The sequence below is a fragment of the Schistocerca nitens genome, chromosome 1, assembly GCF_023898315.1.
Source record: "Schistocerca nitens isolate TAMUIC-IGC-003100 chromosome 1, iqSchNite1.1, whole genome shotgun sequence".
NCBI classification, from domain to species: domain Eukaryota; kingdom Metazoa; phylum Arthropoda; class Insecta; order Orthoptera; family Acrididae; genus Schistocerca; species Schistocerca nitens.
The window spans coordinates 419,131,136-419,156,253 of record NC_064614.1 but is presented as its reverse complement, the minus strand read 5'-3'; the positions used below and the strand labels follow the sequence as shown (position 1 = coordinate 419,156,253).

At 43.5% G+C, this 25,118-nt stretch overlaps 1 protein-coding gene across 6 annotated transcripts in view; it reads left to right on the top strand.

The window, feature by feature from the left end:
* The window catches only part of LOC126250148 (uncharacterized), a 637,275-nt gene that overhangs the window by 579,165 nt on the left and 32,992 nt on the right, over positions 1-25,118 (top strand). For all 6 annotated transcript variants that reach the window (XM_049951536.1, XM_049951540.1, XM_049951537.1 and 3 more), the window contains one exon: positions 21,588-21,722. In XM_049951536.1, the coding sequence (XP_049807493.1) occupies positions 21,588-21,722 (135 nt within the window). The remainder of the gene's footprint in view (positions 1-21,587; positions 21,723-25,118) is intronic.

Here is a 25,118-nt window from a genome sequence, read left to right as displayed (position 1 = left end):
TTTTTATAAGTGTATAGAAGCTCTCTCACCAAGTAAGGTTCTACTATGATATCCTGGCAGTTACAGCTCACTGTGACACACATGATATACTAAAGGACTCTAGGAAAAAGACACATTGACTCTTGAATACCAGTGACATCTTCAACAGATGGTCCCTAAGTAAAAATTATCAATATACTGTAGTAATCCTGAATACCATTGTTTTCCCTACAGTTATTGCCCTCTTCAGCTCCCTCTTGTACTATGGAAGTCATTCACTGATGTTTGAACAGATGTCCTATCATCCTGTCCCTTCTCTCTGTCAGCATTTTCCACATATTCTTTTCATCTCTAGTTCTTTGCAGAACCTCCTCATTCCTTACCTTGTCAGTCCACCTAATTTTTAATATTTTTCTGTAGCACCACATCTCAAATGCTTAGATTCTCTTCTGTTCCGGTTTTCCCACAGTCCATGTTTGACTACCATACAATGTTGTGCTCCAAATATTCATTCTCAGACATTTCTTCCTCAAATTAAGGCCCATGTATAATGCTAGTACACTTCTGTTGCCCAGAAATGCTCTTTTTGCCACTGCTAGTGTGCTTTTGAGGTTCTCCTTGCTCTGCCCGTCATTGGTTACTTTGCTGCCTAGGTAGTAGAATTCCGTAACTTCATCTACTTCATGACCAACAATCCTAATGTTAAGTTTCTTGCTGTTCTCATTTCTGCTACTTCTCATTTCTGCTACTTCTCATTTCTGCTACTTCTCACTTCTGCTGCCTTCTCACTTCTGCTGCCTTCTCACTTCTGCTGCCCTCTCTCTTCTGCTGCCCTCTCTCTTCTGCTGCCCTCTCTCTTCTGCTGCCCTCTCTCTTCTGCTGCCCTCTCTCTTCTGCTGCCCTCTCTCTTCTGCTGCCCTCTCTCTTCTGCTGCCCTCTCTCTTCTGCTGCCCTCTCTCTTCTGCTGCCCTCTCTCTTCTGCTGCCCTCTCTCTTCTGCTGCCCTCTCTCTTCTGCTGCCCTCTCTCTTCTGCTGCCCTCTCTCTTCTGCTGCCCACGATTTACTCCCAATCCATATCTTGTACTCATTAGATTGTTCATTCCATTCAGCAGATCATGTTATTATTCTTCACTTTCAACAGGATACAATATCAGAGAATCTTATCATTGATATCCCTTCACCTTGACTTTAAATTCCAGTCCTTAACCTCTGTTTTTATTCCATCATTGCTTCTTTGATGTGCAGATCGAACAGCAGGAGTGAAAGACTACATACCTCTCACACATTCTTTTTAATCCGAGCACTTCATTCATGGTTGTCCACTCCTATTATTCCCTCTTGTCTGTTTTACATATTATATATTACCCATCTCTCTATAGCTTACTCCTAGTTTTCTCAGAATTTTGAACATCTAGCACCATTTTACATTGTCGAACACTTCTTACAGGTCAACAAATCCTATGACTGTGCCTTGATTTTTCTTTAGTCTTGCTTCCATTATCAACCACAATGTCAGAATTGCCTCTCTGATGCCTTTACTTTTCCTAAAGGCAAACTAATAGTTATCTAACACATCCTCTATTTTCTTCTCCCTTCTTCTATAAATTATTCTTGTCAGAAACTTGGATGCCCGAGTTGTTAAGGAGATTGTGTGATAATTCTTGCATTTGTCAGCTCCTAAAGTCATTAGAATAGTGTGTATGATATATTTTCCGAAAGTCAGATGGTATATCGCCAGAGTCATACATTCTATACACACAGACATGAATAGTCGCTTCGTTGCCTCTAGCCCCAATGATTTTAGAAACTCTGATGATGGAATGTTATCTACCCCTCAAGTCCTCCAAAGCTCTCTTAAATTCCGATCCTAGTACTGGACCCCCCTCTCTCTTCTAAATCAACTCCTGTTTCTTCTTCTATTGCGTCAGACAAGTCTCCCCTACCATAGAGGCCTCCAGTGTATTCTTTCCACCTTTCTTCTCTCTCTCTCTCTCTCTCTCTCTCTCTCTCTCTCTCTCTCTCTCTCACTCACTCACTCTCTGCATTTAACAATGGAATTCCCATTGCACTCTTAATTTTACTATCCTGCTCTTAATCGCTACTGTATTGTGGTCTTAGTCCATATCTGTTCCTGGGTACACCTTACAATCCAGTATCTGATTTTGGAATATCTGCGTGACCATGATGATCTGAGATCTTGCCGTATCACCTGACCTTTTCCAAGCATACCACCTCCACTTGTGGATTTTGAACAACATATTCACTATTACTTGCTGAAATTTATTACAGAACCCAGTCTTTCTACTGTCATACCTTGTCCAAAGTCCATGTTCTTCTGTAACCCTTTCTTCTACTCCTTCCCCTACAACTGCATTCCAGTCCTCCATGACTATTAGATCTTAATCTTCCTTTACATACTGTATTCCCCCCTACGGGTTCGGGGGTTAGAATAGGCCCACGGTATTCCTGCCTGTTGTAAGAGGTGACTGAAAGGAGTCTCAAACATTTCAGCCTATAAGTGATGGTCCCCTCTTGGGTTTGACCTCCATATTTCAAAATTCTTCCGAAGAGCGAGCCAATTGGGGAAGGGCGCCTTACGTGGTGCATTGTGTCCATCGTGCATTGAGACCTTCAGCCAGCTTTCTCGTCGTCGCATTGCTGTCCCGCTCGTTCTCCATCTCTTGGGCGAGGATACATTACTGGGTGCGATTTCAAACATGCACTGTGCAGTGTTGTTTTTACGGAGACGATGACCATGGACTTCCTTGCACCTAATATCCAGCACAGTAGCCAGTCTGTTGTGGTGGGGCCACCATCTACCCTGTTGGTTGCAGCCTCCTGACAACACAGGGATCGCTCTGCTGATGCCTGCGCCGCTAATTCCCCATGTATGCCAAGGAGTAGATGCCTATCTCCCTGGGGCATCGGGACTCCCGGCAATGGCCATCCTGCCAGGTGGCCCTTGGTAAGGCTAGGTGCTGCCCGTGGGGAGGGTCCTTGGTCGGAGTGGGTGGCATCAGAGCGGATGACACACAATGAAGTGTGGTACATCATCTCTTGCTGGTGGCCAGCTGCCAGCAGTCTGTAAGTGTTCTCGGGCTCAATTCAGCGCTCAGAAATACGATCCCAAATCATTCCCTTTCCTGGCCACACCGTGGGAGGAGCATAAGGCTCAGGATTGCAGTGACACTTGTTAGCCCCGGTTCCTAGTTTGTAAGAGAGCTGATGAGGAGTCTTTCATGTCAACAAAGCCTCAGTTCTTTGTAGAACATTCAGAGGACAAGTTTGGGGAGGTGGAGGGCTTGTCCAAAATTCGCTCTGGGTCAGTATTGATAAAAACTGCATCCTCTGCCCAGTCACGAAGGTTACTTGCTTGTGACAAGTTGGGGGATGTTTCAGTTACCATCACGCCCCATGAGAGTTTAAATATGGTCCAGGGTATTATTTTTCATAGGGACCTTCTTTTGCAGTCCGATGATGAGCTGCGCGCCAATTTAGAGCGTCGAAGTGTTCATTTTGTCAGGCACATTCATCGTGGTCCAAAGGATAATCAGATTGATACCGGTGCCTTCATCTTGGCCTTTGAGGGTGATAATTTACTGGAGAAGGTCAAGGTGATGGTCTACCGCTGTGATATCAAGCCCTATATCCCCCCTCTGATGCGGTGCTTTATGTGCTGGAAGTTTGGCCGTATGTCTTCCCACTGTACTTCCAGCCTCACATGTCGAGATTGCGGATGCCCATCAGATCCCAATACTCCCTGTGCCCTGCCTCCCATCTGTGTAACTGCGGAGAGCATCATTCACCTTGCTTGCCAGACTACAGGATCTTACAGAAAGAGCGGAAAATCATCGAATTTAAGACCCTGGACGACTGACCTGAGGCTAAGAGGAAATATGAATGACTCCATCCTGTGCGAATGACTTCCTCATATGCCGCCGCTACGACAATCATGATAGCCCCTTCAGTTCAGCGAATTCCAGTCATCTCACCGAGCCATACAACTCCACATGCTTCCTTGCCCATGGGGGCTCTACCCACCATGTTGCTCCTGCGCCACCTATCTCGGGAGCAACACCCACCCATCAGGGACACCAGTCCCGGCTTCTAAGCCAGAGAAGCGTCCAACTTCTTCGGCTCCTCTCCCTTGCAAGGGGTCCGTTGGGTCCCCCCTTTCCCAGATTTCCACAGGTGGGAAGAATGATGCCTGGCAGTGGCATAAGTGCCCACAAGCACCTGGTCGTATGGCTTCGCGATCCTTCTCCGTCCCAGAGACTGAATCGGTGAAGCCCTCCCAGCTAGTGAAACCCAAGGAGCAGCGAGAAAAGTCCAAGAAGAAGACCTCTAAGACGAAGGAACTTGTGGTGGCACCCAAGCTCTGCATCTGAGGGTGAGGTAGAGATCCTGGCTTCCGCTGAGGACCTAGATCTCGCCGGACTCTGACACAATGGATGTCACTCACACAGGTACGGCGGTTTTTTCCATCATCTTGCTGAACTCTGACAACTTCTCAGCCTTCGCACTTTCCTCTGCACTGCTCTTCAGGAGACTTGGTTTCTGGCGATGCAAACCCCCGCCCTCTGTGACTGTTGGGGTTATTATAGGAACTGGGCAGCTTATGAGAGGGTATCTGATGGCGTCTGCATCTAAGTCCTTCACTCCCTTTACAGCAAGTCTGTCCCTCTACAAACATTTTTAGAGGCTGTCGCTGTTCGGGTGTGGACACCTCAGGCTGTTACTGTCTGCAGTCTCTATCTTCCACCAGATGGTGATGTCCCACAGCATGTCCTGGCCACGCTGATAGCCCAATTACCGCTACCTTTTCTGTTACTGGGAGACTTCAGTGCCCATAACCTTATGTGGGGTGGCTTGGCAACAACAGGCCGAGGCAGCATTGTTGATAAAGTGTTGGCACAGCTCGACCTTTCTCTTTTAAATAATGGTGCCTTCACACATATCAGTGTGGCGCATGGCACGTACTCAGCCATCGACCTTTCGATTTGCAGCCCTAACCTATTACTGTCCGTCCAGTGGAGTGTGCACGACGACTTGTGCGGTAGTGACCATTTTCCAATCTTTTGGTTACTGCCACAGCGTCACTCTTCAGGGCGCCCCTGCAGATGGGCTATGAATAATGCTGACTAGGACTTGTTCACCTCCATTGCCACTATTGAGCCTCTTTTCAATGATGCCATTGATGCAGTGGTTCACTCGGCCACCACCGGCATTGTTACTGCCGCAGAATCTGGCATTCCCTGTTCTTCTGGGTCCCCTCGTCGGAGGACTGTGCCTTTGTGGTCGCCCGAGATCACTGAGGCGATCCAACATCGCAGATGTGCACTCCAGCATCACAAGCAGCATCCCTCATTGGGACACCTCATCGCCTTTAAACGGCTCCATGCACGAGCCAGCTGCCTCATTCGCCAACACAAGCAGGAGTGCTGGGAAAGGTATGTCTCCACCCTTGGCCTCCATACCTCTCCATCGCAGGTTTGGGCCAAGGTTAGGTGACTCTGTGGCTACCAGAAACCCCCGTCATCGTACCTACGCTTTCACCTAATGGAGTAGTCTGTGCTGACTCAGACACAATTGCAAACCGCTTAGCGGAGCATTTTGTTCAGAGTTCCGCTTCTGCGAATTACCCACTGGCCTTCCACTCTCTGAAAGAGCAGTTGGAACGTTGGAGCCTTTCATTTCACACTCGCCATCCTGAATCCTACAGTGCTCTCTTCAGTGAGTGGGAATTCCAAAGTGCCCTAGCGCTTGCCCTGGCTCCTGGGCCAGATCGCATCCATTGTCAGATGCTCAAACACGTCTTCGTGGACTGCCAGCGACGCCTCCTGGAACTTTTCAACTGTATCTGGGTTGAGGGTGAGTTTCTGTTGCAATGACGGAAAAGCGTCGTAATCCCCATGTTGAAACCTGGCAAGAACCCACTGGAGGTGGACAGCTACTGCCCCATTAGCCTCACCAACATTCTTTGCAAGTTGCTCGAACACATGGTGAGCCGGAGGTTGAGTTGGCTGCTTGAGTCACGGGGCCTTCTGGCTCCGTCTCAGGGTGGGTTCCGTAAGGGCTGCTCTGCCGCCGATAATCTGGTGTGCCTGGAGTCTGCCAACTGTACGGCCTTTCCCACTGTCAGCCTTTGGTTGCCATCTTTTTTGACATGTGGAAGGCATACGATACAATACGACATGGCGACATCACATCCTCTCTAAGCTTCATGGTTGGGGTCTTCGGGGTCGATTCCCAATTTTCATGCAAAATTTTCTGTCGCCTCGTTCTTTCCATGTGCAAGTCGCGGCCTCCCATAGTTCCTCCCGAGTTCAGGAGAATGGGGTACTGCAAGGATCTGTCTTCAGTGTCTGCCTATTTTTAATTGCAATTAATGGGCTCACAGGCGGTGGAAACGTCTTTCTCAGCTTCCTCTTATGCTGACGACTTCTGCCTATACTATAGCTCCACCGGCATTGCAGCTGCTGAACAGCAGCTGCAGGGCACTGTCCGAAAGGCGCAGTCTTGGGTTGTAGCTAATGGTTTCCAGTTTTTGGCTGCCAAGACCTGTGTTACGCATTTCTGCCGGCGACGCACTGTTCACCCTGAGCCACGGCTTTATCTTTACAGCAAACCTCTTGCTGTGGTGTAGACGCATCGGTTTTTGGGATTGGTTTCCAATACCCAGTTGACTTGGCTGCCCCATATTCAGCAGCATAAACAAACCTGCTGGCAGCATTCTAACGCTCTTCATTGCTTGAGTCACACTAGCTGGGGTGCTGATCAGTCTACCCTTCTACGGCTGTACCAGGTGTTAATTCAATCCCGTCTAGATTATGGGAGCCTGGCTTACGGTTTGACATCCTCTTCCGCATTGCGATTGCTGGACCTCATCTTTCACAGCGGAATCGACTCGCCACTGAAGCTTTCCGGGCAAGCCCTGTTAACAGTATACTTGTGGAGGCAGGTGTCCCTCCATTGCAGTTCCGGCACAAACGATTACTGGCCGCTTACGCTACACACGTTTGTAGCTTGCCTGGGCATCCCAATTATCATCTCTTGTTTCCTCAGTCGGTCGTCCGTCTTACGGAACGGTGGTCCCGGTCAGGGTGTAAGATCGTGTTTCGTGTCAGAGCTCCTTTCTCTCTGAGCTTGAGGTTTTCTGTCTTCCACCTCTTTTCCAGGCCCCGTGGTGTGTGCGCCCTGCCTGTGCCTTTGGCTCGATTTGGCATAAGGCCCGAAGGACTCGGTCCCTCCTGAGGCCCTCTGCCGCCGCCTTCTTTCAATCCTTGCCACATTTCAAGGCTCTGACATTGTCTATACTGACCATTCGATGGTTGCTGGTCTTGTCAGTTATGCTGTTACTCTAGGGTATCATTATGAACAACACTCATTGCTGGTTGGCTGCAGTGTTTTCACTGCCGAGCTAGTCGCCATCTTTCGCGCCCTAGCATATATCCGCTCCTGCTCAGGTGAGTCCTTCATTATCTGTAGTGACTCCCTGATCGGTTTACGAGCTATCGACCAGTGTTTGTCTTGCTCTTATCTGGTGATGGCTATCTAGAAGTCCCTCCATACTCTTGCCCATTGCGACTGCTTTGTGGTCTTTGTGTGGACCCCGGGTCATGTAGGCATACTGAGAAATGAACGTGTTGACACGCTGGCCAAACAGGCTGTCGGTGCACCGCTCTTGGAGATAGGCCTTTCGGAGAGTGACCTCAGGTCAGTTTTGCAGCAGAAGGTACTTGACACCTGGGGTGAAGAATGATGCGTCCTGCCTTCACTCAACAAACTTCGGGCCATCAAGGAGGCTACCGGGTCGTGGCACTCCTCCTGGGCTCTCGCAAGGACTGTGTTGTCCTCTTCTGGCTGCACATAGGCCACACCTGGATAACGCACAGCTATATATTGCGCCGCGAGGACCCACCTTTGTCGCTGCGGGCCAACTTTGACTGTGGTCCACATCTTGTTGCTTTTAACTCCACTCAGGCAGACGTTTGTGCTGCCTGATACGTTTCCTGCACTTCTATTAGATGACATTGTGATGGCAGATTGAGTTTTGAGTTTTATTCGTGAAGGGGGTTTTTATCACTTGTTCTAAGTGTTTGTCCTTTTTTTGTGTTGAGTCTGGCCTTTGGGCCTACTATTTTAGACTGGGTTTTTTAATGCATCTCTTGGGGTTGGCTTTTCCTTTTTTGTTTCTGTGGTCGGCCAACCACTGTCACACGCGGTGTGATTTTAATTCCTTTTGTCTGGTCTCTGTCTGTGTCTTTCTTGTCCTGCGTTGCCTCTTGTCATCTCCATTGTTTTTATTCCTTGTGGGGGTTTCAAGTTCATGGAAAAAGGGACCAATGGCCCTAGTAGTCTGGTCCCTTCAATCCCATCAACCAACCAATCAACCTACTGTATTACCCTTTCAATATCTGCGTATACTTTCTCTGTCTTTTCATCTTTATCTTCCAACGTCAGCATGTGTACCTGAAGTATCGTCAGTGTCGGTGTGCTGTCGATTCTAATAAGAACAACCCCATCACTGAACTGTTCATAGTAACACACTCTGCCTTCTCTTCCTATTCATAATGAATCTCAAGTTGCACCATTTTCTACTGCTGTTGTCACCCTATACTCATCAGACCAGAAATCCTTGTTCTCTTTCCATTTCACTTCACTGAACCATACTATATCTAAATGGAGCCTTTGCATTTCCCTACCACATTCAAGCTTCAGACATTCTGTGCGCTGACTCGTAGAATGTTGGCCTTTCGTTGGTTATTTAGTCTTTTTCTCATGGTTACCTTCTTGTTGGCAGTTCCACCAGGAAATCCAAGTGGGGGGCATACCGAAATCTCTTGCCAGTGGAGAGATTACTATTACACATTATGTGTTTTTAACACAGTGGTTTTCATTGCCTACTGCATCCTCATTCAGTTGATTATTGCTGATTATTCCACTGTTAGGGGGATTTACCCACCCCAAGGATGAGAGAATGCCCCAAACCTTTGTCTGCTCCTCCACCCTCTTTGACAAAGCTGTTGAAAGAATGAAGTGCTGATTATTAATAATTTCTACAGTTAACATGTTTTACATAAGGTTGCATAAACACCAGATGCATGTTACTCTCTTAAGAATGCTCAGTACTAAGATACCACAAACACTCAGCAGTGAGCTTTTAATAACTATTTTGTTCTGTCACTACAAGGAAGCATTCCTTTATTGTACAGTGCAGATATCTTCTGAAGTGAAGCACCACTACAAAAAATTTTAGAATATAATAGTTGAAAACTGAAAGTAAGTTTCCGTTTAAGGTTGTTAAAATGATTATCATTGACTCTTGTCTTCAATCTTCATCTCTATGCATTTGAAGCCCTCTGCTGCTAGAGGTCTCTGAATTGTAGTGTGCAACATGGCAGTATGTCATGTAACTACATTGGTGGGCAAGAAACAGCATGGTGTAATAGAGTTTAGATTTCAGAGAATTCATCCACACATGGAGCACCCTCTACTTCAACACGACAGTGCCAGATCACACATTAGCAATGTGACATCTGCATCAGACACAACGTGGATCCACTGCCATCGATCGTTCTCAATACAGTCCTGGCTTGGACCCACCCGATTTTCATTTGTTTTCAAAATTTGGAAAACACCCTCAAAGACTTCACTTAGAGAGTGATGAGGTGGAGGTTGACAGTTACATACTTCACTGGCTGAAATACCTGGTATAGTTTTTTTATATAATTATTTTCTTTAAAGAAATTCTCGTGTGGTTGAAACTTAACACAGAGTAATTTACTTCAAACTTTCATTGCTCTTGAAATAATTGTTGGGTACTTTTATATTTGGCAATTATCAAATGTAATGCCAATCTGTTCAAAAATATTTCACACATGAATGAGAAGACAGCAGCAATGTCTTTGGTATTTGGACTCTAGAGTGTATCCTACAGTGTTTTGCTATTTATGAACTGTATATTTAGAAGTAGTCTGTTATTTAGGAAGTTTGAAGACATGGTAATGTCTTCAAAATTTCTAAGTAACAAGCATCAGAAAGCTGCTGTGCCCCTACTGACATGAAAACCTGCGGGCTTTCATGCACACAGTATTTCTTCCGGTTAAGACTGCTTATACACATGCAGTTAAACAACAAAAATTTTATATTTGACACTCACACACACACACACACACACACACACACACACACACAGTGTAAACGATAACTGTTCGCACTTACCGCCTTGGTGTAGAGGAAATAAAGATGAGAAAATTGATAGGGAACGTTTGTGGTCTATCAGGCTGGGAAACATCCACAAATTGGCCTACAGGAACCACCTAAGTTAAGCAAATTGCATGTCATAGAAGATTTTCAAACACTCTCTCTCTCTCTCTCTCTCTCTCTCTCTCTCTCTCTCTTTGTGCAGACTATTCGTCCTACAGAAAAAATTGCTAGGACGTTTTTTTACTGGATAAGTTTTTGCTACTGGCTGTGGTTCACATATTATTCAAGAAAAATGTGCAAAAGTGACCTATCCTCACCCCTGCACCAACCCCCAAGTGAGGTTTTTTAGTATGTTACTCATGGCACTCCATCCTATTACTATACAAAAATTGGAGAGTGCATGAGTTTTTTCCTATATTCATCCTCTTCTGGTCTTGATTGACCGGGCTGTTGTCCCACAAGCTTAGTCAGCCATTTTGTCAACATCATTAAACTAACTTTCCCATGAAGGTATTGAAAGACAGACTTTTGTAAATGTTGCACAGAATCTGTTTATATTTACAATATAATCTAACTCAAACCTCTACAAGCACAGTAGTTTTGTAGGAAGAATGCCTTACAAACAAATGAATGTAATTGTTAATTTTATGTTGTTAAATTTCACAAGATAGTAAAATAAAATTTACATGAATGTCGACTTCCACAATTTGTATGTGCATGACTGTCATTGGTGTAATAATAGGCCAGTCAGTGAACAATAAAAGGGATCAAAAGGGAAATAAATTGTGAGCTCAAAGTTTTGTGCACTAATAGTAGGGAGTACTATGAACAGTAGTAAAAGTCCGGACTGTTGAGGATTTGTGTGTACATTTACGTTATCTTTTGTTTGTCCCATTGTAAGCCCTGTTCCCTCAATAATTGTTTTCCTGCTGTTAAAAATTGTTTGAACACAAATATTTTTATTTTGCGTAATGTTTAGTGCGTATTTAGGTAATGCAATTAGATTTAAATTAACAATTCCAAGGGAAAAAGTGATTACATTCTACTTCGTAAAGTTGGTCAAATTTACTTTCATTGCAATGAAAAGGTCATTCAATACACCTAACAAGTGTTGTACAATTGCACTGTGAAGTACACCGAGACGACAAAAGGCATGCGATAGCAATACACAAGTATACAGATGTTGGTAGTATTGAGTACACGAGGAGGAGGAGGAGGAGGAGGAGGAGGAGGAGGATAAGTGTTCAATGTCCTGTTGACAGTGAGGTCTTTAGAGATGGAGCACAAGCTTTGAATAGGGAAGGATGGAGAAGGAAAACAGCTGTGCCTTCTTGAAGGATTTATGCTGGCATTTGCCTTAGGCAATTTAGGGAAATCATGGAAAACGTAAATCAGGATTGCCGGATGCAGGTTTCAACTGTAATCCTTCCGAACGGGAATCCAGTGTACGAACCCCTGCACTACCCCACTGAGTTGTACACATGTTATAAAAGGGCAGAGCATTGGTGGAGCAGTTGTTTGTACTAATGTGCTACATGTGAAAAGATTTCAGACATGATTATGTTCGCGCAGTGCAAATTAACAGATTTTGAGTGCAGAATGGTGTTTGTAGCTAGACATGTGGGACATCCCATTTTGAAAATTGTTATGGAATTCAATATTCCAAGATCCATAATGTGAAGATTTTGCCGAGAGTTTCGCACATAGTTTCATCACTCAGTCAGCTGGTGTATTTCATTTTGTTACTGCTTGTTAGTAATGTCCAGAGTTCAGTAATATTTCTTTCCTTATGAGTTACAGTTATGCTGCAAGTAAAATATCGAATACCCTGGGCATAGAAATATTGGAACCCCCGACCACTGGGGTGGTAATGCACCAGGATGACTTAGAGATATTGTTTGGGAGAGAGGGTTGAATCACACCACGTTGTGCACAGTATCTCTGCTGATCCAGAGGACGGCGGAGTGGCTTGTGTACAAGTCAGCGCAAAGGTCAGCTCCTGTCCTCACCTGGGCAGTATGGCCAATAGCTGTGACAGCCGAGCCAGAAGCCCCACACCTACCCCTGGAGCACGGCTGGCTGTTCCCTCAAGTGCTACTCTTTGTCTTCATGTAGAGGGCCAAAGGGTAACAGCCAGCAGCAGTCATTGCATCAACAGCTCCAGTCACCTGCCCAGGATTGCTTGGTCAGTGACTGAGGATAGCCTTGCACCTGGGAGACTGAAAGATCATGCCTCAGTCCTACCCTTGCAGACAACAGCTTGCAGGCCATCAGATATTTTACCCAGAGGGCAGAAGCTGGCAGCCCCATGCTCTCTACACCTGTGCACTTTTGAGTTTTGGACCTGCGTAGTCATGGCTGCAGCACATCAATACAGCAGAGCTTGGCAGTTGATTCAGTGGGACAGCTGGCTGCGAAATTCATCACCATGTGGTTATTGTGGTTGGTTTGCAAGCTTTAACAATCATCATTATCTTTGGTTCCAGACATGACATAGTTCCTCTGGAGGGATGCATGAAGCGTATCATAATAACTGTTGGCTTTTGCTAGTCTCTCTTTGATCCCTACATACAAATTGCTAGATGCCACATCAGTCTTCACACTTGTTGATAATCCCCCCCCCCCCCCCCCCGGGGATTCACCACTCTTTGGTGAGTTAGTGTGTGGCTATCATGGGTCCCCAGCCTTTGCAGCACCTTTTCCCTTTCGTGCTGCATGTCTGTCCTCCTGCTGTTCTTCTTCCCCTCTGTTGCGGAATGTGTCTGGGATATTTTTGGGGATGTATTCTGAATTTTCAGTAGCCTGACATCAGAACAGAGCCTTCACTGTTTATTTTTATTTCTTTTTCATTTTACTATCCTTCCTCGGTTTCAACGTTTGAGGTTTCTCTTCGTTTTTTTCTTCCCTATGTGCTCCTAAAGGCCAGACCCTGCATGTGATGTGTAACAGGTGCTGGGTAACGTGTAGCGCCCAGCTCTGGGTTGAAAGGTGGGGTTCGCACGTTCTCCCTTCTATAGGCTAGGCCCAGGGAGTGGTGATTGCCTGATGTGTTACCTTCCCAACCTGCCAATTGGTCCCTCTGTCAGGTGTGACCTGAGGTGTGAATAGTCAGCTTACGGCTGGTGAGCCCCTCCCTGAGGCGAGCCCCCATTAGAAGGAGCGAGCTGTTGGAGATACTGACAACCATGGGGATTTTCTTGCAATGTGCCAGTCATCTCAGTATAAGTCTACTAAACGTAAATGGAATGAGGCTAAAGATTCAAATTTTGTACCAGCTGCACCTCAGTTCCTTGTGGTTTCATGTACTGAAGATGGTCAGACCTTTGCTACAGTTAATCCATTTATTAATCAGAGAGGTGGTGATGCAGTTATAGGCCCTGTGAAAGCCTGCTTTTGTTCACACAATGGCACTTTGCTTTTGGAGACTAATTGTGATTCTCAAGCACAACTGCTTGCAGCTTCACACCTCAACTGCTATCATGTTCGTGTCATGGCCCATTGAATTCTGAATTCTTCACATGGTGTTCTTTACACTAGACTGCTTGATTGTCTGACTGAGGGAGAAATCCAACTTCTCGGATCAGGGCGTTACTGCAGTCCTTTGGTGATGAAAAAGGTTGAGGCATCCTTAGTGCCTACACGCATTCTTATTCTCACTTTTGATACAGTATTGCTTCCATCAAAGGTCAGAGCAAGCTATGAAGTCATCACAGTCTGACCTTACATTCCGAACCTGATGCGCTGCTATCAGTGTTACGACGACACTCGAATGTCCTATTGAAACACGACCTGATGTGCTACTTGTGTTAGGTATGCTGACAAGGGCGATAGCTCACCTCATCTTTGCAATGTGTCAATTGCAGTGGCAACCATGCAGCCTCATCCCAAGAATGTCCCATGTATCTTGATTAGCAGACCGTCCAGGAGATCTGGGTGAAAAAAAGTGCTTTACCCAGTCACTCGCAAGTTGTTGGCTAGTCGAAAGCTCTGTGTTTTGCCTTCTGGCAACTTTAGTACTGTTCTTTCTACACCTCACTCCACAAAGGACATGACCGCACAGACTTGTGACCTCAAATTCAGTGACACAGTTGTAAAATCACCCAGTGCCATGGGAGCATCCCTGTCTCCTCCTCCTCCTCCTCCTCCTCCTCCTCTAGCTGTGCCACAAGCAACCAAATCTTCATCTCCAGCAGCAAAATCACCTGCTACACAATCGGCAGCCCAGAAAGGACAGAAGGAATACTCCTGCAAAGACTTTTTACATCCCTCAGCCAACAAACATTTGAATCTTCTTCTGTCAACCACAAAGGCTCCAAGAACTCAAACAAAGGCAAACGGTCCTCTCCTCCGCTGACTCTGAGATCCTCTTCAACAATGTTTCCACATGCTATTCGCATCTAGCTGACCTCCGTTTCGCCAGTGCACTCCACCAACTGTTTTTCTGCCCTGGAATCTACAGACTGGCCAAGGGAGAATGTTGATGCCTCTGTAGGGCTCATGGTTCAGGATCCTCCAGCCTATGTGCTCTGTAGCAGTGAGTCATTGAAGGCTGGCACTTGTCAGCCACTGGGGTGACAAACCTTCATTTCTCTCTCCTCCCCTTCCCCCATCATGACTGCCCTCCAGTGGAATGTTTCTGGCATTAGATACAACAAGGAGTAGTTACAGCTGTTCATGGAATTGCAGCATCCACATTTTCTCTGCTTCCAAGAAACAAAATTGCGTCCTCACGACCACATTGGCCTCTCGCCTTTCTTTCGAGGGAGAGTCGTGCTGCTCATCGGGGATGGCTTTGTCAGTTCATCTCTCTGACTACCCGGCTTCAAGTTGTTGCAGTTCACATTTTCCTTCCTCACTTTATCTTCCCTCCATCAGTTGGTGTCACCAGGGCGGATTTTCTCCAGCTTATTGGGCAACTCCCTCATCCCTTTTCGCTGCTCGGTGACTAATGCATTCCACCCCTTTGGGGCTCTCCTGAAACCTTTCAAACATAGCCCTCTTGGCTGATATTCTTAATCAATTCAACCTCATCTGCCATAACACTTGAGCATGCACACTCTTTTCAGACTCAATGCATGCCTATTCTCATTTGGACCGCTCTGCCCAGTTTGCTAATCATCTCGAGTGGTCCGTTCTCTCCAACATGTACTCAAGCTACCATTTCCCATGTACTATCCATTTGATGACTCCTACCCCACCTACGTGTTGACCCAGTTGGCAGCTTTCTGAGGCCAACTGGAGGCTTTACTCCTTCCTGGTGACCTTCGATGAACATTATTTCCCCAGTTCTGATGACAAGGTAGAATACTTTGCAAATGTTCTCCTTACCACCGTAGAACATTGCATTCCTTGCACTTCATCTTTACGGTACCATGTCTCAATCCCTTGGTGGACTGAGGTGTGCCACGACGCACATCAAGCATGGAGACATGCTCTCCGTTTGTTGAGCACTCATCCAATAATGAACTGCCTTCATTATAAACGGTTGCATGTGCAGTGTTGCATTCTTTGGGGTACCAAAAAGGTAGCTGGATTTCATTTAGTAGTTCTTTTAACAGTTCCATTCCCTCTTCTGACGTGAGAGCCAACCTCCAAGAGCTCTCTGGGACCAAGGTCCATTACTCAACTTTTCGACCTGACCCTAGCAGATACTGTCATTGTGGACCCTATTGCCATCTACAGCACTGTGGGCCGCTATTTTTTGGAGATTTTGAGATCCACCCACTATCACTCCGCCTTCCCCCAAAGGAAACGAAGAGAGGTGGTTCAGGTGATACCCTTCTCCTCTCAGAATCGTGAATGCTACAATGCTGCCTTTACTATGCAGGAGCTAGATCATGCTCTCATGTCCTCGTGGTCTTGTGCCACAGAGCTGGACGATGTTAACATTCAGATGTTGCAGCACCTTTCTCTTGCAGGCAAACACTTTCTCCTTCACATGAACAATCGTATCTGGGCAGAGGGTACATTTTCCAGATGCTGGCGTGTCATACCCATACCTAAGCCCGGTAAGGACTAACACCTTCCTTCTAGCTACTGCCCCATTTTCCTCACCAGCTATGTTTGCAATGTGATGGAATGTGGGATTCATGCCTGATGGGTATGGTGGCTTGAGCTTCGTAGTTTATAACCACTGCAAAGTGTGGATTTTGAGCATGCTGTTCTGCAGTTGACGGTCTTGTCACTTTGTCAACCCATGTCGTGAACAATTTTCTGTGGAAATACCAGATGGTGGCCATGTTGTTTGATTTGGAGAAAGCCTAAGACACCTTCTGGAGGACTGGTATCCTCCATACACTCTTCACGTGGGGTATCGGAGATTGCCTGCCCCCATTTCCTTCCAGAATTTTTAAAAGATAGTTTTCAAGGTATGTGTGGGTTCTGCTTCATTGGACACTTTTATCCAGGTAAATGGGTTGCCTCAAGGCTTTGTCCTGAGCATCATTCTCTTGGCAGTAGCCATGAACCCTATTGTGGCCTGTCTCACACCAGGCTTCTCTGGCTCCCTTTTCATTGACAAATGTTAAGTCTGCGATCTACTGGAGTTCTCTATGGACTTGGCTCCTTGCATGGCATCTTCAGCGATTTCTCGATTGTTTTTACACATGGAGCATTGACAGTGGCTTTCACTTTTCCACTGACAAAACAGTTTGTTTGAATTTCTGGTGGTGCAATGGGTTTCTTCCACGAGCTTTACATCTTGCACCTGTTGCTCTTCTGTTCACTGGAACAACAAAATTCCTGGGGTTCATGCTTGATAGAAAACTTTCTTGGTCCTACAATGGGTCTTACCTGTTCGCCCGCTACGCCAATGTTCCACATGTCCTCAGCAGTACTTCCTGGGGAGCAGATAAGGCCACCCACCTCTGTTTGTACTGATCCCTTCCCCGTTCCAAATCAGAATTTGTGTGTTTTGTTTATGCATCTGCATGTCCGTCCATCTTGTGCTATCCAAGTACAATCCATCATCGTGACATCAGTTTAGCCACTGGCACCTTTCGCTAGCCCTGTTTAGTGTTTCTACGCAGAATCTGTGGAACTACGAATGTTATACCAATGTATATTGTCCTCAGTGGATACACATGCTGTTCATCTGCCATGTGTGGCCACCCGTCATATTGCCTCCTCCTTCGATGACTTCTTTGACTGCCAGTGTGAGGCACTTCCCTCTATTGCCTCCTTAGGCATAAATTCGGCCAAAATGATACCTTTTTGTTCCAAAGACACTGATGCCATGATATGTTGCCCAAAATTGTGGTTTTGAATCTTTTTCTTTTGGCAGGTGGGAAATTGGTGTGATATCACTGATGACTCTTTGTCTCAAGTGTGTAATGAACAACCCACATTTCATCTCCGGTCACAATAGAGCTCGGAAAATCGTCATCGAAGTCAAGTCACACAAGAAACTTGCGGACACTATTGACTCAGTTTTTCTTGTGCTACTGTCAGCTTTCTTGGGACTCATCTTGCACACAGTTTCTGGTATCCCAGCGTTTCCTTTAGTGTCTCATAAGATTATTCTTGAGAACTATAGAAACATCGTAGAAATTTCGTGCTCTGTCAGTTGACTATCTCCATGAACAGTTTCCTTGACTTCTTTTTTTCCACCAATGCAACAGTCAGAATAAAAGGTCATCCACTCCTTTGTTCATCATGAACATTTGTTCGGCCTTCACCGAACTCCCAAAACCACCAGTTGCAGCAGCTGTCCTGTTAGGTATTTGGGCCAGTCAGGCAGAGGAGGTGATGTTAGGATGTTGCTAACTGGGGCTTTTATTTTGCCCATTTCATGGTAGCTAAATGCACTTTTAATGACAGTTTTTAAACTGGTCGTTTTGAACTACGTTGTCATGCTTGTTGCATTCTATTTTGAGAAGGTTGAGTCTGCTTCCTCCCCATATAAGGACTTAAATGTTTTAATGGTGTGAGAGTATTTCATATTGGTTGAACAGAGCATAGGTTATTAGGTCAAGTACCCGTTGTTTTATCATAATGTCAGTTGTCCCTTTCCTGTCCTGTAAATGTACACCAGAACATGTGATTTGACATGAAACATGTTATGTTCCTGTTAAAATTCATATACAACTGAAAGTGGCTTATTTCAGAAACCACTTACTCTCACGATTTTGATTCATAGAAAAAACTTTTCTGGCTGTTGTTCCTTCCACAAGTAGGAAGGGGATCACAGCATGTGGCTCTCACTTGGCAGGATTTCTTTCTGGTATCTTTCATACAACCGGACACTATGTGAGTTTATATACTACCATCTTGCCAAGTTGCTTGCTTTGGTCGGGGATGCTCCTCTACCACTCAGTGTTGCCAATCCTCAAAAGGAAGAAACCACAGACCATTATGGCCACAGTACACTTAACTGTCTGTGAACATGCCTTGTAATGTGTGGGTGTGGTCTAAATCTTAGTTGTGGTTGATAATTTCATGGGAGATACTTCTAGACAATGTAGTTTGTTAGAGACTAGTACCCTTTAGACTACATGAGTGATAAACTGACATGACTGTATTGACTAAGACTTGAGGATCCTGCTAGTAACTGATCAGTGTGCAAACTGGCCATCTCTTGCCAAACATTTTTGGGTTCTGTCACGCTAGGGATGTTGGAGACTGAAGGCACATCACATTCCTGGGACAATAGTGCTCTGGCCCAGGTGAAAAAATATTGGTAGTGGACTGAGGAAGGTAATGTAATGGCTTTTGCCATCAGTCATGCCATGTTACCTCCTTGCTCATACTTTGCTGTTTGAAGTTTGGGTTACTAGGCAATAACATGGATCATGCAATCATGACTGTTTCTACTTTCTATTGGGGGACAATAAATTGCAGAATTTTGGATGTGGAATAGTTAAGTAGAGTTGAAAAAGTAATAAAAGATGAAATGAACTGTCATGTGGCTAGGGCCTCCCATCACGTAGACTGGTCACCTGGTGCAAGTCTTTAGTTGACGCCAGTTGATCTGATCAGATATATATGTATATGGTTATTGATAGTGTAGCAAAATTAAGAAAACTAAAGTCAGTTAAAATCTGGCCATTGTTTACTGCAGACAAAAAGGGCTGGGAGAAAATTTATATTAAATACAAAAATTAAAAACTGTCTCGGAGATATTGAAGGAATCCACAGAACAAAGGGCCAGACCTACCTTAAAAACAAAAGACAGTAGTACATGGAAATCATTGAAGTCTGTGTACCAACTTGCCCATACTCTCAAAAGGGAAAATAAGGCATCTACACACAGACTCCACAAGCCACTGCACAGTGTGGGGCAGAGGCTACCCTGTATTACTACTAAGGCTCCAGTAACTGACAAACAACAGTAATACCTCTTCAAGATGATGGGATTTTAATGTGAAAGTTGGTTGAGTGTTAACAAATGATTCTTCAGTGGATAACTTGAGTATGATAACAGCAGTGAAAAAGTTACATGTTAAAATGAAACAAGATAAACATTGCAAAGAATGAAGTTGCATGCTGATTTGAAAAAAAAGTATGTTAAAATTTGCCAAAACAAATGATACATTTATCTTTAATATATACATTCTTTCAGAAGTGAAACAGCTTACAGACATAGCTAGTATCAAATAGAATTAAAATTGAAGTTAGCTATATTCTTACTAATAAGAAAAGTGTGGAGGATGTTATGGTTCTAAACAACTTTAAAATTGTAAGTGATCAGAAACTTGCACAACATGAAGCAAAAGTAGATATTAAGCTAAAAAGAAACAGTTCCAGACATGAAGTAAATTACGGAAATTTATTTAAGGAGGGGCAGGAGATGAAACAGCACTGTCTTCCATCATGTAGCAGAAAACATGTTTTCCAAGTGGTTTACATGGAAAAGATCACAAGAACATACCTGTGGTCCCATTCTATGTTAAAAGGCAGTTCAGCTTAGTGAGATTCTTGGAAGACTGTTAAATTTCCAATCAAGAACAAACTAGTTACAATACTTTGTCACGACACAGCATTTGTGAGCTTAAAGTGCAAGGAGAAAAACTTGTCTGCTGATTCTTTCAAAATCAGATTAAGGACATATTGTTAGAGGATAACTATGCCTGGCAAACATTAACATCTCTCATGAAACTGGGCTCAACTGGAAAGCTTTGCCAAGAAAAACTCTTGCTTCACATTGTAAATTAGCAGTGCTGGATCCTAAAATAAGAAACGACCGTATCACTGTTTCAGCTTCTGCTAATGCTGTTGGTAGCTACAGATACACTTGTTGTTGTTAAAAGAAACAAACAGCAGTCTGTCAAATATGGTAATATGTCTGCGATGCCTGTTGCATAAATCTCACAAAAGAGCACCTGGATAGGTAGTACGATTATCAAGGAATAGTTTGTAGAAGTTTTTGTACCCTCTGTAAAAGCTCATCAGTGAAATAATGGGATAAGGGAGAAAATGTTACTGCTCTTTGACAACACATCAACTCGTCCATCATGTGATGTCTTAAATGAAAAGGAAGAGTTCATAAAAGTGATGTTCCTTCCACCTCATTAACTACTTCATTACAGTCAGTGGAGTAAGGTGTTACTAAGTCCTTCAAATGGTATCACAGAGAAGAGGAAGAGGGGTGGTCTGTTAAGAAATCATGGAAATACTGAATTGAGAGATGCCATGCATGGTACTGTAAAGGAACAGAATTTGAAAAAAGCCTGGAATAAAATTGTCGATATGGCGGAAAGTTCTTGAAGTACAATTGAAAATGACAAGCCAAACGATATGTCTGAAATGCTCAGTATTAGAACTAAGTTGCCATGAATGTAATGAAGAAGACATTCAAGAATGGGTAAGTATTGTTGATGCAGATCCAGGGCACCAAATGATGCAAGGTAACGAAATTTTAAACCTAGTCACTGATAAAGTTGATGTTGCCAGTGTTTCACCAACTAATGGTCCAGAAAAGATGATTAAAATGTATCAGCTGCTTATGAAACATTTGTTTGTATAGATAATGTCTTGCAATTGTTTGAACCTGTAGATGAAAGCAACCAGCATCAGATATCTGCTCTGAAAAAATGTGACTTACCAAAATTAAGATTTTTTTAAAGTGTTAATTCTATACTTATATATTGTACAAGCAAAGTGCAAATGTACGAAATGTTTTTCGTTCACTAGGCTGTACTACACAACTTCCTATTGTACTTACCTTTGTAATAATGAGAGTCGTGTTGTTATAAGTATATGTAGTTTACAAAGGTAAATAAAAGTGTGCAGTTAGATTACCCGAATAAACCTGTTTTCTGAACACCCATGTCCCCCAATTAGTTCGGATCATTGATGCTCTACTGTAATTTCTTTTGCATAATTCAGTATTTACACATGCACTATACAGATAACAATGTTTGATACAATACTGTTCATGTCAAATGAAATATTTTTTGTAGTCTTCTGCTTCGGCATCTGGATCGGACTGTGAAGATGGTGGACTTTGGTTGGACCGACATACGTACCATTCAATCTGCCAAGATATTGTCAATCATAAAACAATGCTTTTGAAGTTGCTTCGACACCTGCAAAAGGTAAATTTTTATGAATTCAGTTTGTGGTTAAAAATCTAAAATTAATGAAGTTTTACTTTCTACGATGGAGAGAAAAGGGCTAGACATGATGTGAAGAAAGGGTGCTGTTGTTTCCACTGTGACTCTTAACATTATAGATATGCATAACTGCAACAGTATGGTTATAAAAGATGGGTGTTATTACCGTGATGGGTGATGAATCTTTATTACAGTTCTATGGTTTTTGTGCGTATTTTAGTGAAGTTAAAAGTTAGTACTTAATTTTTCAAACATACCAGTCAAAAATTGAATAAGTTTGAATTTTAAGAGATTTCCTCTCTGGTGGAGAGAAGCTTCTAGTACACACAGCATAGGACTCTCGAGTTGGGGAAAAGATATACACAAACTGTAATCATATTCTAAAATATGCAGCCTTTGTGTAGGTATTGTAAAGTACAATATTGAATGGTTCTAACTGTTTCTCGTGTGCGTATTTATTTTTCTCTTTCTTGATGTCCCTTCCACACATGCAGTTTACCTTTTCTGCATATCTGGGTTTTATCCTAGTTATTCTTCCCTAAGTGATTGCCAGCTGCACCCAGCTTATTTAGCAGGCACTCTATTTTCTTGATTATGTTCGGTAATCCTTCACTTTTCTGTTTCTTTCTAGTCAATACCTATGTCTTAACTGATAAATTTAGTCATAGAGCTGCATGGATTTTCACTGCACTACATTAAATTTATGTATAACAATAAACAAATTAGTACATGGGGTACTCTCCAAAAATTTGCTTTCATCAGTTTTCATGAACTACAGTAATAACAAATATCTTAGCTAATACAATCCATGAGAATCCATTTATAATGGTGTAGTATATAATTACAGTGAAATTACGATGACTGAAGATGAACTTGGAGGGAAATACATAAACAACTCAGTTTGAAAGTAATTATAAAAGCGAGTTAGACTGCTCACTGTGAAATAGTGCCTAATGGGTTAGACACACTGGTTTTATGGATTTAGTGTACTCAGCACCCATGGTCATTCATGATAGAGGCATCTCAGATAGTCTGTAAATGTGTAATTAGTCCAGCTGTGTGCAATGTGTTGCTTTATTTCTGGGAATAAATATACAGTGATGTATTCTGTTAAGAGCATAAGTGCATTACAATAAATGACTTGTACAAATGCTTTGTAAAACTTAGTTTTGTGTGTGAAAGATCAAAGCCACGTTTGACAACTAAGCATTACATTGGATAGTTGTCTTGATACCCATTCATGTCCTTGTATCATAGAGTACATAATGTTACCCAACTTGCTGGACAGAATCTCAATGTCAGCATCACCCTTGACTATCCACACCAGTAATCAACCTGTGGATGGTTTTCTTGAGCAAAGCAAAAATTGAGAACTCTAATTGCCTTGCAGGGACATTAGACTTACATTCCATACAGAATGTATGGGATAAGGTGAACTAGCTGGTAAAACAGCTGTGATTGGCAAGGGCAGCATATACTCCGGTGCCCTATGCTCCGTGCTCAGAAGGAAAAAATTAACTAAAGCACACAATACAGTGTTAAAATAATTTATAGACTTATTGTGCAGCCGGCCAGAGTGGCTGTGCAGTTCTAGGCACTGCAGTCTGGAGCCGAGTGACCGCTACGATCGCAGGTTCGAATCCTGCCTCGGGCATGGATGTATGTGATGTCCTTAGGTTAGTTTGGTTTAACTAGTTCTAAGTTCTAGGCGACTGATGACCTCAGTAGTTAAGTTGCCTAGTGCTCAGAGCCATTTGAACTTATTGTGCAATAAGTTAAACTTGTGTGTTGAAGAGATTTTACGTCAGTTGATTTCCACATCAGCCATTATTGTTGCAGTCTTGGCATTCCCTTCAATTCATTAGGTATTATAGGCCTGTAAGGTGGTGAAGTAAGGTATGCATGCCACATTACAATTCACATCCACCACATATTACTGTTGTTAACAAATGCACTGTATTTCTGTCATCAATATAGCAAATGGGAGGGAAACTAAACCCTTTAGTGTGTAGCCTTCTGCAGCAATAGTACAGGCCATGTAACTTATTTTTGGCATTGAATTCAATGAAGAAATGCAAGATACATGATGGCGTACAGATTTTCCTCCTGATGACTTTAATGCTGACACTACTACTACTCTGGTGAACTATGTTGGTTCCTAAACATCCATTCACTACTTTCTGGGGTATATTTATGGCTGTTGTGGACAAGGTTTCTTCCATTAATGAACTAAAGCATGAGGGGTTATTGCACCCTTACTGTGGGGTCTTACAAAAACACGTTCCAATTTTTTTTTTCTGTTAATTGTATGTCTATGTCAGATGGGGACTGAAATGACCTGATCATTTATTTCCTTGAATTGCCACATTTGTATTTGTACTGAATCATTTTGTTTGTCTCAAGATGTATTGTCATTTGTGTTTGTTTTAAACATTTTAAAAAAGTTCTATCAACTGTCTGTAATATTGTGTTAGTATTCTTTATTAACTTAAATTTTTATTACCTGTTTGTGTAGTAGAAATGTAATACTTACTCACTCTGGAAGTCCAAACTCGGGCCTCATTAAATACTCCAGCAATCACTATCACTGTGATACTATTTTCTGTCTGCTTTAGTGTCACCCCGCTTCCCTCCCAACTTGAACCCCACCCCCCCAGGAAAGAAGGAAAAATCACCTATAATGTGAAATGTACTTCTCTACTTCTGATTAACTTTTGAATGTGCTCAAAAATCTGTAATGCACAGTATTATTGCTAGGTGTAAGCTGCTGTTGCCAATGCAAGGTATCCAACTTTCATATTGTGCATCTCTGAGACACTTCCTGAAATTATTGGTTGTGAGGTAGCCTGGATTCATTTTTGTCATTACGTAATGACTGCAAAAATCACTTGGAACTTAGTTTCCAGATTCATAAAGGCCTTAAAGTTACCTGTTACTTCTGACTGTTTGGATGTTGGTCTGAGGAAGTGTAAGTTTCACTTAGACATTTCTTAGAATGAAGTTTGATAAGCTGAAAGAATTTGATATTTGAAATGTTCAAATTGCAAATAAGTGTAGCCACAGCATGGGTTCAGAATGTGCAAAATGTGTATGTGCATGGGCATGCGCACTTGCGGGTGGTGTGTGGTTTAAGATTTCCACCATTCATAAAAATGGCCATATATTCAATTCTGCGGAAACCTCTCTCTGTCTGTTAACATTGGAGTCAGCTAGCAACAGCAGTGCACTGATGCGACGATCGTGCATTGCGGCGATTCACAAGCTTGGTAACATTGTTTCCCCTCCTGTCTTGCCATCACAAATCCAGAACACTGTCTAGCTTATGATGGATCATTGCTGTCTGCAGTCCAGTGAACTTTAATTGAAAGTTATTTGTGT